The sequence below is a fragment of the Cuculus canorus genome, chromosome 1 (assembly GCF_017976375.1).
Source record: "Cuculus canorus isolate bCucCan1 chromosome 1, bCucCan1.pri, whole genome shotgun sequence".
NCBI lineage: Eukaryota > Metazoa > Chordata > Aves > Cuculiformes > Cuculidae > Cuculus > Cuculus canorus.
The window spans coordinates 41666867-41682917 of record NC_071401.1 but is presented as its reverse complement, the minus strand read 5'-3'; the positions used below and the strand labels follow the sequence as shown (position 1 = coordinate 41682917).

Genomic DNA, 16051 nt, shown 5'->3' with positions numbered 1-16051 from the left:
TTGTAGTTATAAAATAAAGAACATTTTGATGAAAAAGCATGATCTTAAATGTCGTCATATGTGTTTAACATTTACGGCGGAGTTGTAAACCACTTGTGAGATACCAGTATGAAAGGATTTAAATCTTAAACGTGTTCATTATAGATATAAGAAAAAAAAAAGAGAGAAAGGATGAACACCTTTCCACAGCATTAGTGTGTTTTACTTTGAACTGTTGCAGAAAGCAATGACTACTTAATTCAAAGAGGTAAATCTTAAAATGAGTGTAATTCAGAATAAAATTTAAATTGGTTTTAATATGAGGAAAAAATTGTCTAATTTCCATAAGCCATCTTTTAGATATGTTAAGTTATTTGCAGGTCTGACTGTTACGCAGGTAAAAAAGATAATGGCATTCAAAACAATGTTAGTTATTGAAACCAGCTTACAAGGGTGAGGGCATATTTGTTATTTTCCGTAGTTGTCTGCTTCTATTATTATTAAATGTGATCTCATTAAGAAAAGCAAATTTCACATATGCTAAGCTGGGCCAGGATGAATGTGTATTTTAATTTGAGATCTTTGGGGAACATGCAGATAATATTGTTGACTTAGTATGTGTCATTAATCTTCCAAGACAGTGGTGCAAGGCACATTCTCTTAGGGTCTGTCTGCCCAAACAAATTCACAAGAGAGGTCTGTTGGTCATTTGAAAGAATCATCTCACACTACCATTGCTATTGACTGAATTGACTTCTGTGTCTTAACGATAACGTTACAGAAAGGGAAAAAAAAAAAAAGGAGAATTCTTGGTTGGTTGTTTGGCCTATGTTAATGGTAGGAAACTTTATAGGGTGCAAATGAGTTCTAGGTAAACTCTATTACCTTTCATTTACCCTTGACAACACTTCCACATTTTATATCCATTAGCACCTGTTGCCTTGGGAATATCAACCTAGAGACTGCTGTGTGTGGAGAGAGTGCCGTACTATCTGGTCAATCTATACATGTATGTGTGTGTGTTTGTGTGTGTGTAGACAGAGAGAGAGAAAAAAGCATATATCTATCTCACATAAAGAGTTACTGTGTGTGAGAGAGGAAACTTTTGCAAGGGCTGTATCTCCTATGCCCAGAAGTCTGAGGCATGTCTTGTCATCTTTTTTTTTTTTTTTTTTCACCTCAAGTGTTTAAATACATGGATAAACTGAAACAGACGACTGCTTTACTGTTGCATTTGCCAGACTCTTTTGTGTATATTGCTTAAAAACTGTAAAACTTTTCTCTCTTTTAAAAGACAGTATAATGAAAAGGCATCATTACAGGCATATTATACTTTGTCACTGTAATCAGTTCTATTAAAACAATATATCTGATATCCAATACAAGCAAATTTAGTGATTGTGACAAAATTCTTCTAATTTGGCCTTTTATTGCAGTATCCTGTTCCTCAAATATTGTGAAACTTTTGGAAGAACTGCCTGAACCTCACTGTCCAGTTCAAACTTGGGTGTGCTTTTGTGTTGGAAGGCTATAAAGTCGTGAAGACATCACTCTGACCTTCAGCCAAGCACGTAACCAAGACTGTTCCTAGACAGGATAATGTCTAATTTGATTCCTGTTCTGTGAAGTGTCTTCTGCTGATTTTTTTTTTTTTTTTAACTAAGAACTTGATTCATTGACACCCCAAACTGCCCAATTCTGCCAGAAGTACTTATTAACAGCATAGAAAGCATATGATTTAGGTAGGTGTTTCTTTGGTATTGTCTTTAGTACTGGAGTGAAGCTTGAAGCTGCAAAAGCTAATATGAGTTCTCAAATAAGCAGATAACATCTTGGGGAAAACATTAGCATTGGTGAAAATGTTCCTTAGTTCGACTCATGACACCTCAATCAGTGTTTAGAACATCTAACATTCAGACATCATCATCCAGAATAAGATTAGTTTATTTGATGATTTTTTTGTTATTTTTTTGTTTCTTAGCCTTTAACTTGCATGTGGCATAACATTTTCAGATCTTTTTCTCTGTTAGCAAAACAGAGTGATAGAAAAGTAAATTGTTATTAGTAAGCAAACAGAAGAGAAGCGGAGGAACTCAGTTTTCTAAGCTAAGGTTTTCAGAAAAGTAGAAAATATGAAGAGTCAAAATATAGTTGTGAATTGGCACTCACTTTAATTTTTGCCTAACTTGACTCTAGGCATGGAAAGAAAATGTGTTTGTAATTATTTGATTAATTTATGTTTCATTATCATCTTAATCAAGATTGCTTAGTCAATTTCATTATCATGCTTAGTCAAGATTTGGACTTGTGCTACGAGCTATACGGACAAAGCCAAAAGGTAGTTCTGTGTGCATATGTGTGCATACCAGAAGGTAGTTCTGTGTGCGTATTATATATGGAGATGTTCCAGGCACAGAGCATGCCAATCAAACATAGAATCATAGAACAGGTTGAGTTGGAAGGAACCTTAAAGATAATCAAGTTCCAAACCCTTGCCATGGGCAGAGACTCCTTCCACTAAAAGATCATATGGCTGTATATATTGGCCAGCTGTAGTATGCCCCAGGAGAATGTGCTGGAAGTCTGTGGTGCCGTTTTGACCATCTTGGAAGCTGTACTTCTGTAAAAAATTCTCTTATATGAAATTCTGCTGTACATTGTCCGATGCTGTTGAAGATGTGGAGTTCATATCAGGAAGAATGAATTGATTTAAAGATCTCTCAGTCACAATTCATAATGACAATGCATTTACAAGCATTAAAATCGCTGATAAACTTGGTCTTTTATTTTGGATGTTCTTTATTTTGGCCAGTGTGAGATTTTTTTTTTGAGAAACAGAATCATAGGATGGTTTGGGTCGGAAGAGACCTTAGAAATCATCCAGTTCCAACGCCCCCTGCCATGTGGGAACACCTTAGGTCTTTTCAGATACAGTACAGCACTAATTTTAATTAATTTCAAAGTCTAATATTTTTTCTTCACAATGTACTTTGGAGATGAGAGGTAAAGGGACCAGAGCGTGTGTAAGTTTTCGAGTCACAGAGTAAATACAGAGCAGATCCATAGTTAGACTACATATTAAAATAAACTTCTCAGTGATTGAGTTATGCCTTTCAATAAAACAGATACTTCGATATTTTCCTATGTAACCCTATTGTATGAAGATTCACACAATCGGAATTACCAGAATTATGAAGTAATAATAATAACAGCAATAATATCAGGAGTAGATACATTTGTCTGCTCTGTTATGTAGGAAGTATACTACTTGTGCTATTTAACAGAAAGGACTGATTGACTTTTAAGTGTTTGCCTAGAATAAGAAGTTAGTAGCACAGTGCTATTTCTGTTAGAGCAAAATTTCCATAAGGTAGTGATGGGACAGCATTGAGCCTTGGCTGTACCTCAGGACTGCAATAACTTACCTACAAGCACTAACTAAGGGTAATGGTGATGTATTTTAAGACATCACCAGATTTGATCCTCTGTAGCTTGATAGCAATCTAAGTTGTTGAAAAGATAACAAATAAATGTGTCTTTGGTTGAATAACTATAATATATCCCCTTGGACCTATAGTACTGTTTTTATTTTATTTTATTTTATTTTATTTGGACCTGTGAGTCTTGGGTTGGTATTTTGTATTGTCCAAATTACTGTGGAATTTAGGAGGGAAAATTGTGCTACTATTCATGTGGTTTTAGATGCTGCTCTGGAAAGAAAGTGTGAGTTTGGGTGTTTTTTTCTATTCCTTGTCTTGCACAATGAAAATAAAATACAAATTTATTTTACAATATTCCATAGTAGAATATAAAAGACAAGAAAGGCTACATTTGGACTTACAAGATTGAAACACTGTAGCATACCTGGGATCTTGATTTCACAGATATTGGGGGAGTGGATAAACAGATTTTTTTTTTTTTTCTTGGAATACTGTAATTTTTTTTTCCCTGTGAGTTCATATTTTGCTGTATTTTGGAAGTAAAGTGCAACTAAAGTACATATAAGTATTTATTAATTAAAGAGTACCTACAAGGCTGATCGCCCCTCTTTTATCTCTTGATCCACATGGGGTTCAAGTGGTGTACAAACCTATTGGTATACTCATAGCTGGTTTCTCTCCCAAACAATTTGAAGTCTGAATGACAGACGAGAAACTACGTGATTTTTTTACCTACTTATTAATATAAGATAAAAGTGCCCTCAGTCATGGAGTAGACTGGTTTCACCAGTTAGTTGTACAATCCTACCCAACCTAAATGTCTCATTCAACTAGACATTGCCTGTTCAAAGAAACCTTTCCTTTTAATGCTGTGTACTTATCTAGTAGATTCATTCATAGATTTGTGTTTAGATGTATAGGGAAATAGATACATTTAAATGTACGAATACCTTATTTAAAGGTTTAAATTCTTGATTTTAATGGATACTGCCTTGTTACCATCAATCTGCCTTACATCAGCTGTGCAGTTATAGCTATACAGGCTAAGGGGGAGTCTTTTCAGTATTTCAAATCTGTACTATTACCCTCAAATGTACAATAAAAGTCACTTTTAAGTTTTTATTTAGGTGGTTCCAGCAATTCTTTGGAAGTGTAGAGTTAATGAGTGTGGGTTTTCAGAATTAAAAATAAGGTGAATAAAGGGCAGTGAACATTAACCGCAGTCTCTGGCAGAAGCTAGAATAAAATTTTTCATTTTGAGTATAAATAGTTTTTTAAAGGGCAAAGGGTTTAAGATATAGGCAGCTTCATTAAAAAGGTGACAGTTCACTTGTTTCAGCATTTCATGCGAAGAATTGTGGCCAATTAAGTGATGAATGCATTCAGATATTACAGTGGATACATTTATATGATAGAACTCCATTATCAACTGTTATGAATAAGAACAGCATATTAATTAGCAAACTGCCAGGAGAACCAGAGTATTTTCACAGAATACTTACCTTGAATAGTACATTTTTGTTTCTTTTTTTTTTTTACTCTGGCTTAAATCAGCATTGAAATGTTTACTTATCTTTTATTTAATACAGGTGCTAATGAACAGTAGCTCTGTGATCTCTTCGGCAATAGTGGGCTTGTTTATTATGTAGATGTTTTTTCTTGTATCTCTGTTCTGTTTGTTATGGAGCTCAAATGGCAACTGATGCCCAGTGTGTCCTGCTGGAAAACAAATCAGGTGTTACTTTCCTAAACAAGTCAAACAAAACTTTCTTAAACAAAAATACTCTCTTATATTATGTGTGTATGGCTATATATGTGTTCAAAAGAGGAGTCTGCCATTAAATGGCATAATTCTGCTTTGTGTCTAATTATTTATTTGTACATGCAATTATCTGATTTATGTTCACAAATTTGTAATTGCATGTACAAGTTATTTGCAGAGATGAATGCAGATGGTTAGAAAACAGGCCTTGAAGCAGGATTGTTCATTCCAACTAGAGTTCATACATTTAAATCATTGTTTCAGGCCATCTGCAGACTCGTAACAGACATAACCACATCAGTTAACTTGCTTTACGTTAGGAATCATCTCAGTAACGAGAGTAGAAACTTTTTTAAAAAAAAAATGAAAGCTTAAAATTCTTGTAGATTATGTTGTTACGGATCAAACCTGCCTTTTTGGCCTATTGGCTCCATGCTTGACATTTTTAGAATATACATAGTATCTTGATGTTGTTTTGAGGGAGTGTTTTTAGACTTAAAAACCTAAGAAAATACGAAAACAGTTGAGGGGAAAAAAAAAGCCTTTGCATCTGTTACAGTTTGGGGTTTCGCGTGGGTGAATAACACTGTTAGAAGCCACAATTTAGCTTGCATATTTAAATTATGGGTGTGGTTTATGCTGTAAGGTTGAGTGAAATGGGAAAGGCATCTGTTATAACTTGACAGATCACTTGTGGGAAGCATGCACTTTAGATCGTTGCTTTTTGTACAGATTTTTTGTTGTTATTGCAAGAATTATTCTGAAAAGACAGTGTAGACACAGGAAATAAATATGATTTTGCAAGGTCTTCTTGTTGCTGATGCAAATATTCTTAAATAATTTCAAGATCTCCAGTGCTGTGATTTCTGTACTTTTGTATATTGTACATACTCCTTCTGAAGTAATGTTTATATCAAGTAAAAATACATCAATGTGGCTTGAATTTATGCATGAGTTCTGTTTTAATAATTGCATTTCATTGTTCACTCAGTCTTATTTTCTACTCTGGCTTTTATGGCTGTCATCATCAGAGGCTTGTGTTTCACAGTTACTACATAATCATGAGAGGCAACATACTTAAATGTTTTAAAAACTTTCAAGCAGATCTAGTGTTTCAGCTAATTAGATGAAGCAGTGAACTTTTGGGCTTAATTTACTTCTGACATCATAATTCAGCCACCCAACAGAATTAGATTAATTTCTTATCTGTTTTCCCCTTTCCGATACATGACTTACAGATCTCAATTTCATTAAACAGAACAGTCACATTTCAGTAATATTTTAAACTTATGTACAAGCACAGCTGTATTCAAAACTGGTACTATAATTTACTCCAGTAACGCTCAGATTTCTAACTGGTTTTATTTGTTTTCTTGTCCCTTAGGTCATTAATATTTTTAAGTCAGTGAGGTGGAATCTTTTTCTTAGATTCTTTCACTGTGTTTATAGTGGGACTTCAACCATCAACTGGGTGCTGGCGGATGCTGCTCTAATATATATTACATATATTCTTGCTGTGTTGTACCTTATATCAAGAATATTCCTGATCTTGATGAAAAGCAGGGTGATTTGGCTTCAGTGCTGAGGAAGATGGAAACGACATGTTTACTTGACTGATCTGTTAAGAAATAAATACCAAGGTCTTCTCTACTCCCCCAAAAACTTAGTATCCCTGTACTAACCAGTACTTGTGCGTTACTGTGGTAAATGTCTTTGGAATGGGATATGAAGTGCAGTACATTTTCTTCCATTTAACTCAGTTATTTGGACCATTGATAAACTGGTCCTGTATTTCTGACCAAATGTCCATTTTTGACCCTTTTGGTTCAAAAATAGTAGTAACATGTTCTGTGACTGAAATGCAGTAATATTTTATCAGTATGCTTTCTCTGCTACTCATTCCTGTAACACTGTGTAATTCTTTCGAAGATCATTCATATACCTCTTTGTGAAGATCTTTAAACAGATCTTTGCATTTATTTTTATCAGCATTGTTTGCTGTCTCAGTAACTCCTTCTAATATATCATAAGCTCAGCACTAATTATTGTGTGAGAACATTTTCTGTTTAACTGTGAGAGGAAAGATAAAATTAAGGTAATTGCGCTGAGAGTTTTATTGTTTTATATGACTGCTGCAAGTAAAAAGGACACAGTGTGATTTCTAATGTTTGTTTTTACTAACTGCCAAAATAGATATATGCCCAGTATTAGAATTGCATTGTTTTGCTTTGTTCTTGAATGGAAGTAGAAGGGGAAAACTTAAAATAGTCGAGTATAAGATTTAGATCGATGTACGTTGTCATTTTTTTGCTTTTAAAATGCTAGTTCAGTGCATTAGAAATATTTATGAAGGTTACCTTGGCAAGCAAGTGTTTTCCAACCAAAGGAATTCAATTACACAAAAGGTTTAGTCAGTCTTCCTAGACCTTATTTTTCAGAATTGACACGCCCTTGGCTCGAGTCTTATTAACGTGAAGGCTGCACGTATGATGCTGAGGGCAGCGTGGAAGCTATCCCAGAAAGCAGGAGTACCATGTGTACCGTGAGGGAAGAGTCCGCTGTGTTTGATGACATACAGGTTGTCACAGGGCATCCCTGTCTTTGTGTTAAGTCAGCAAGTAGCCTCAGGCTGCGACATCCTCAGCCCTTTTGCGGTGGCCATCGTACTTCGAGCATATAATAACCACTTCCAGCGGCTGTTCACCAAACTTTCATTCAGCCTGCCTCTTTGAGGTCAAAAATTCTGTGTCAGGCTTTGAAGTGCTGAGGGGAGGTAGAACAACTGAGAAATAAAGCCTAGATTTTCGATAGGTACCTAAATGAGATGCATAAATGCTGATGTAGCTAAAATCGATATTGATATTCAAAGCTGTTCTAAGCAATTCTAAGAACATAAAAAATACATTAAATAAATACACCAAATGCTTGTTACAGATGTGCTGCCTATCACCTCCAGAGCATAAGTCTCCCTGCCTTCCCCCCCAGCCTGTATTCCTGATTATAGAACTGCCTGGCCAATGGCAGCTTCACTGCATCATGTTTGCTCAGTTTCAAACGAGGACAGTATTTCTATGTGCTAAACTTCCTCACAGACAAGTTTAAAAATAAAACCGTAAATGTAGAAAACCAGTCCTGAAAATAATTAGTTTTGGCTAGAATGACAGTTTGCCTTCTTACAGCTGGTCAGAGTTGCTGTTTTTCTTAGGGATATGTCATGTATTGAATAAAAATTGTTTTGAAGAGTGAAACTTTGTTCATTTAAAGTTTATGCTGCACAGTTACTCCTCAAAATCAGGACATGAGAAGGATAGTTCATAGCATTCTCTCAACTTAGTTGCACACTCTTTTCATTTTATAATATATATATCTGTGTATATATATATAGTATATGTCCTGCCATCAGTCATCTATAAAATGCTAGTAACATACTCTGAGAGGTGTATACTAGTTATGAAGAGTTTCAGCTGGTTTGAAACCACAACCTTCCTTGGTGCTCAGAACTCTAACAGAAATCAGTGGAAGGTCTACGTATGAAGGCTTTCAGTGATGAGACACTTAAATTTTAAAGCCATGGCTGTCTTCTGGCAGGTAGTGGAAAAGAGCTGAATGAAAAGTCCACTGACTTGTCAAGCTTATGGATAAACCTATAACTATTCTTCCTTTGTCTCTTTCCATGTGATTGTGCAGGACCAGATCTTTTGCTGATTACGTCTGCTTTTAATAGGTTTTCACAATCAAAGTGATTTCTAGGAGCAAGCTCATACTTTGATAATACAATTGGAGATGTATAAAACTTCAGAAGTATAATCAAAAGACAACATTTTAGCTGGTAATAACCACTAATTCTTCCATTTTCTATTCCTTAATTCAGCCATCTGTTGTTGTCTAGATAATGTAACACAAGAAGGACATAAAACTAATGTGTGGTGATTGAAAGACCAAAAAATAACTACTTCAGAGAAATTACTGTATTTTAGGACTATATATTTTCAATTGTTTCTCTGTTTTATACCTTTCATGACAGTCACGGTGCAGAAGACACCTACACCCTTTCCTTTAAAGATGAAAATGCTTTAGTGTTCCTTAAGTATTTGTGAAAATTGAAGGCATGAAATACAAATCTGACCAAATATCTATGCATTTATTTTCAGTGGTTCTCAAAATTCTTCTGAATACCTAATTAGCTGATGCTCATGAAGAAAATATTTCCTTCTCTCTTTGTGAGTTTTACTATTCACCAGTCAGCACCTTTAGTTCCCCTATCACATAAAGGTATATTGTAATTGTAAATCGTGATAATTGTCTACAGATATACAGCTCAGTTGTCTGTGGGAATCTTGTCTAAGACCTGAACTAAGTCTGCAAATTTTGCTACAAAACTGACACAAACTTACATAAGGCAGACAAGTTTTGAGGGAGCTAAATGCATTTAGATGCTTCACTTTGAAAATAGAGTACTGTTATTATTATGTGGTCCTGTAGGAAGCCTTCATTTTCTTCAACACATATTAAGATATGTCACACATGAAAACTTCAGTTTTAGAGAGGAAAAAGTCTAACTTAGATACATTTATATTTCTAAAAGCAGAAAGATTGACAATATTTCTATTATATCCTTTTTAATAAGTAAGCAAGGAACTGGTAACTTCGTTTTGACTTCTCAGGTCTTTAAAACAGTTAATCATTGTGGCTTCCTGAATCTTTGTTGAAATTGTCTTAATTTGTGCTCTCTCTAATTTAATCTTCAAAGAATGAAAGAGTAGAGAGGAAGACCAGCTATGACTTCCAGATGTAAATCTGTTTCTTCTAGTGTCTTGCAGAGTCCCAAAAGACTCTTTGAATTCTCCATAGGAAGACCCTAGGTATTCACAAGGCTTACATTGGGTTTTTGGGTTTTGGCATTTCAGGCTGTCTGAGTTGGCTCCAAAAAAACCAAGCTGTAATCATCTTCAAAATCAAAATGGGTCAGTTTTGAGAGTTTACTCATTGAGATAATTAGCATTAAGTCAAGTATGTCTTCAGAAGAAACAATGTTATTTTCCTGATGATTTTAATCAGATAAAAGATAAAATAAAAAAATCACTTTTATCTCTATAAAAGCTTATCTATAACATCTAAATTTGAATAAAAAGAGTATTATCAACACTTCTTAAATTATGATTTTGTATGTCAGTGACATCAACTGGAAAAATAACACATTCCTCTGACATTTGAATGCAGCTTTTCCAAATCAACTCATACCTATTTAAATTATATTTTATTTTCATACTGAAGATAAATCTACTGATTTTGATACAAAATAGCAACATGCAGAATTTGAAGCAGGCTTCCTACCTTGAAATGAAAGTGAACTTGTCCTAATGTGAAAATAAGTAGGATTTTACTGTACACAAGTTCAGGAAAAATACCAACAAAATGATTCATTAGGCTATTTTTATTCTGTTTACACTAGTTAAACTAATTTGCTGTTCTTTTAATGTTTTTTTTTTTTAAACAGTTTATCGTATAGCTGTAAAAATGATAATGAACTACTAAACAACATGCAAGTTTTCCAAGAGACTCAAAGTTATTATTTCTTAAAGTAATCGTTACATACTATTTTTTCCACAACTTTGGTAATGATTTATACAAAATTCTTGCAATTCTTATTGTTTGAAAATATATCTTATTAAAATGGTAGGACTTCAAGTTAGGAATTTGGTTAATGAAACAAGTACATAATATAAATAACAAATTGAGATAATTATTGCTACTTACTCAGTTATTGATGACAATCAGCTTATTTTAACCAATCAGAGATTTATGTCTTTTAATTGTTATTGCATAGTCTGCTGTGACTCTAAATCAGATCTTTCAGATCCTAAGAAATAATTCTTACATGTGTTTTTCTGCCTTGTCATAAGGAACAAAAATTTCTTAAACAGATAAATGCCTTTTTATAGTAAACTGGAGTTAGTTCTTTGTCACTTAAAAAATACATAGATAAAGGAGGTTTTCTTCTCAGAAATGTCATTTAAATATTGATGTTTAGATTGGAATTGGGAGTTTAGGGCTTCATGAAAATGCTTGGTAAAATTTGAGATGTATCATGGAGTATCGTTGGGTTACTGAGCTCATTTATGGCTTTGTGTGACTGAGTAGGACAATCAACTTGATTGTAGAAGGCAGCCAAGGGAAAAGCTTTGCTTTGGATATTTCCTCACCTACAATATGCTGCTGACCTTTGTTTACAGATTTGGTCCACGTGTCTCTTCTCTTAGGCTTTGAAGAGGGATGGCTTTATTCCTCAAAATCATAGACAAAAACATTCAGGCTTCACCATGGCTGTATTTGGTAGTAATCATCAAAAAGAGTTCTTGCAGGTGTGAATTTGTGATTACTAGCTTGTACATTTTGCCATTGCAAATGGCAAAATTTGTGGTTTTTAGGCTGTTGTCAGACTCTTCCATGCTCATGTCATGGCAGTGGTTTGAGAACACTGCATCATCATAGGTATTGAAATTAAGCCATTAAAGTTTTCTTACATAGTGGCATTTTTTCCTGATGTGTGAATATATTAGAAACACTCCATTTAAATCAGATCATTTTTGTCTGTAATATTTTTATCAGTTTTATGCCTATTCATGGTATGTTTATTTTTATTGTAAATCACAAAGGAAATTTCAGGGAAAAGCTGAAGATACTTAATTTGGTTCTGTGAGCTGGATTAAGACAGTATTCTTTTCCTACAACTGTTTTCCTTGTAGTTGTGAACAAATGACAGTTTTGTTTGCATTAAAGAAAATAAAAAATCCCAAACCAATCAAAGAAATTATCAAGCTTATAATTTTAATAATGACCTCAGCTCAGGACATTAAGTTGGGAATTAATGATCAGTTAAGGTTAATGACTCAGTGCCTTGAGTCATTAAACTCCAAGAAAATGCCCTCTACTTTGATTGGTTTTGGTTTATTATAGGTAGGTTGCAGAAGTTGCGAAAAAAAGAAAAAAAAAAAGTATTTCCAAACATAAGTGGAACAGATATGAACAGAAAACAGAGTTATTTTATTGTAAGCCTCCTTCTGCAGTCCCAGCGTAGCTAAAAATGCCGTTATGCTTGACTAGAGTTTTGCTAGTGCGAGGACCTAAGGAGCAAAACCTTTTATAGTCACTTTTCCTTTCTTTCTATTTTTGCAGCAAACTAAGAGCCTCAAATGTTTGGCAAAGCATAGGTTAACACTGCAGTGCTAAAACTGCACATCACCTTTTTCTGTGAAGTTATTCCACAATGTCCCTTAAATAAGCAGTTACAGGATATTGCGATAGCAATATGCTATGATCTGTATATAGGAACATAAGCCTTTGGATATGCATTGTATGTAGCAGGTACATATTTGCATGTAAGTGGGTAATAAGTATTTTCATTGTAATCCGCATCTAATTTGTATGCTACTTACACAGTCCAGGAGATGGAAAGTTGTGTATGTGAGCATTTAACAGACAAGGAGTGCTTAGACCTGAAGCCCTTTATTTTTCCGTACTGGACAGATATAAGCTGCAATGTTGGCATTTGCTCAACATTATCTTAGAAATAATTCCGATTTCTTTCTGACATAAAGTAGTATATTTAAAGTAAGGTGTCTTAGTGAGATTTTCACTTTAAATAGAATAAGGGTTAAATGATAACTTGACTTATCTTTTGAATGACAAAAAATAAAGAAATTGTAAGACCTTTTCACACATTAGATATGTATTGTCATTTATCATCTAGATATCAGGCTAGCAGTGCGAAGTAATAAAACATATCATCGAAAAATGTGCTATAGGTTTGAATCACTCTTTCATTCCACCTCCCAGCTAACTGTAGTATTAAATCAAACAAGCAGAACATTTCCTTAGGCAGCCATTGCCTTTTAATTTCCTGAAGAACCTTAAAATATCATTCATTACAAGTACTACACATATTTGGTTTTTAAAAGTCTCATAAATCAATAGCAGGCTGACTGTAATAATTATTACAAGTTAGTGCATAATTTTCGTGCTGAAGGCTGCATGCAGAACTTTAGCATATGCAAACGAGGCAATTCAAACTGTGTATAGATATTAATATGAAGAAGCAGGTAACGAGGTGCAGGCTATGAATTATGCATCAAGAGTGGCTGATCTTCAATGAGGAAAATGAATTCAGCATGTAATCTAATTAGTGATGGAAGTCTATTACATCTAACTGCAAAAGCAACTGTCCTTGAAACAAATTTATTTACAGTCCATGTTACCACTTGAAACAACTTTGAAATGATGTGTAAGACAACAGCTTAATTGTAAAATTTTTTTGTTTGTTTGTTTCAGTTCTAGACCTGGAAGGCCTCCTAAGAGAACTCAAAGTGTCACCTCCCCAGAGAATTCTCATATCATGCCACATTCTGTCCCAGGCCTAATGTCTCCTGGAATCATCCCGCCAACAGGTAGGATTGGTAGAAACACATTCACATGGGCGATCTATTGAATTCATGGCTTATATCCACTTGTTAATAAATTAGCAACCTAGGAAAACAGCACCCAAATACCACAAAGGAGTTCCTGTACTGTAACATTATTGCTACATAAATATATTGTATGTAATGGAAATTGTGACAGCTTAGTACTTGAAAATAAAAATAACTGAGCAAATAATAATAATACTACTTTATAAATTTTCCCTGTTCTTTTTATTTATAAACTAAAAACTTTTCAAAGCTTGTATTACCTAGCATTAGACAATAGTCTCCTTATTCATTTTTAATAGATCAGATATCTTCTAGGTTTTTTGCTGCATTACTTTATTAGATAATGTCATTATGAATATAGTTGCCTGAAGAAACCAAGTTAGTTAAAATAACTCCATGCTGTACATACGTCTTTCTTAATTTTTCATCCTGAAATTCTATTTTTGATACATCTCCTGAGGCCTTATGCTAATGTAAAGTCCTGTAACAATCTGTTTCTCAAACTACTATTTTCTTTTGGAAGTTATTATAACATCTCTTAGCAGTGACTTGCTTTTTAGACTTAGTTAAATTAAGAAGGGCTGTGTTGCAGGAACATGAACAAAGCCACCTGAAGACATAGGCACCAGCAGTCAAAGTGTTGATGGTGGTGCCGCGTTCTCTCTCCTCATCCTACAGTTGAGTTAAATTCTCCCACTTGGTTCGGTAAAGCTCACCTGAGTTTCCACTTCTTCCCTAGTTGTTCCCCACATGTTTATATAGCTCAGTCTCTAGCACTGATTTTCTCTAAGGCAAATGAATAGGGACTACAGGAAAGCTGGGGAGGGACTCTATCAGGGAGCGCAAGGATAGGATGAAGGGGAATGTTTTTAAAGCTGAAAAAGGAGAAATTTAGGTTAGATATTAGGAAGAAATTTTTTATTGTAAGAATGGTTTATTTTTTATTGTAAGAAAATTTTTTATTGTAAGAACTGGCACAGGTTACCTAGAGAAGTTGTGGATGCCCCTTCTCTGGAGATGTTCAAGGCCAGGTTAGGTGGGGCTTTGAGCAACCTGACCTAGTGGAAGGTGTCCCTGCCCATGGCAGAGGGGTGGATCTAGATGATCTTTGAGGTCCTTTCCAACCTGAACCATTCTATGATTTTGTGATTCTATTATAATAAATTAGACAGATCCAAATAGAAGGGAAGATTACTGGGTTCTGGAGGTTGGATAGAAGTGTGGATGTCTGAGTTTGTGACCATGACCACATGTCTGTTTAAGCGTGAGCATGATCTTTGGCATGATTTTGGTCACTGATTACAAACATTGTCAAAAAAAAGTGCAGTTGAGGAAATATCTAATGATGGAACATATTGGCAGTTTGGATGCAAGTATCTTCTCTAGAAGAGACAGGAAAGTGAAGAAAGTTTAGCTCCGTGAACAAAAGTGGGACCATGCCTCTCCTCCCATGCCTTAGGGCTCAAGAGGACATATTGACAGAGGCACATAGCCAGAAATAGTTTATTAGAAAGTTATACTTTTTCAAAAGACTAAAGATCAAGAGGAGTGACAAAATGAAGAGACGTCAGACAACTAAGTCTGATAAGAGAGAATTATAAGGAGGGATGACGCTGAGAATGCAAGCAAACATGGGAGAGTGTAGGCAAGTGAGACTCACAGTAGAAGTCTGGGCAGGTGTGGCCAACAGAAAAAAAAAAAAGAATTGGGATTAAAGTATCTTGCACAATAGGATTTACAGGATGAAATCTAGTGAAGGAAATAGAGTTGGTGCAGAGTGAATGCGACGTGAAAATAGTATAGGGTATATGTGGGGAAAGAATAAATGCTTTTATAGGGCAGAAGCATTCATTTTTATGAGGAAGAGATCAAAAATTGCAGAAGCAAGGGGAAGTTATTTGGGGGAAGTAAGGCAGGAAAATATCAAAGGAAAAAAAGCATGTGAAAAGTAGAAACAAGATGACATGAAAGGAGTCAGAGACACATAAGCAGGCCAGATAGAGGGAGACAGGGAAAAAAAAAACCTTGTCAACAGTATCGTTTGGGGTTTTGTGTTACAGATAAAATGTAAGAGCAGATCACCTTTTGATATAATATCTTCTGGGTTTTTTTTTCTTTTTTTTATTCTAAGAAAGCAGCTTAAAACCACAACTAATGACTAAAGTATCCAGTTGCTCTCTAGTCCTTTAATGCTGGTCATAATAAATTAACAATAAAAACCACACAGATCCAATTTCTTAGAACATCAGCCCACAAAACCAGATGTAGATCTTTTAAAAATTATAATTAAAAAAGAAGAAAAAAATAATTCAAAATTAAAGAAAATAGGCATATGTGAGGCTATGATTTATAGAATCCTTTTAGGATGGTAATGTTTTGTGAGTCTCTTACAAAAGAGGAGAGGT

General features: G+C 34.6%; 1 protein-coding gene across 6 annotated transcripts in view; it reads left to right on the top strand.

The window, feature by feature from the left end:
- The window catches only part of DACH1 (dachshund family transcription factor 1), a 365247-nt gene that overhangs the window by 140526 nt on the left and 208670 nt on the right, over nucleotides 1-16051 (top strand). For all 6 annotated transcript variants that reach the window (XM_054066079.1, XM_054066085.1, XM_054066075.1 and 3 more), the window contains exon 2: nucleotides 13510-13625. In XM_054066079.1, coding sequence (XP_053922054.1) covers nucleotides 13510-13625 — 116 coding nt within the window. The remainder of the gene's footprint in view (nucleotides 1-13509; nucleotides 13626-16051) is intronic.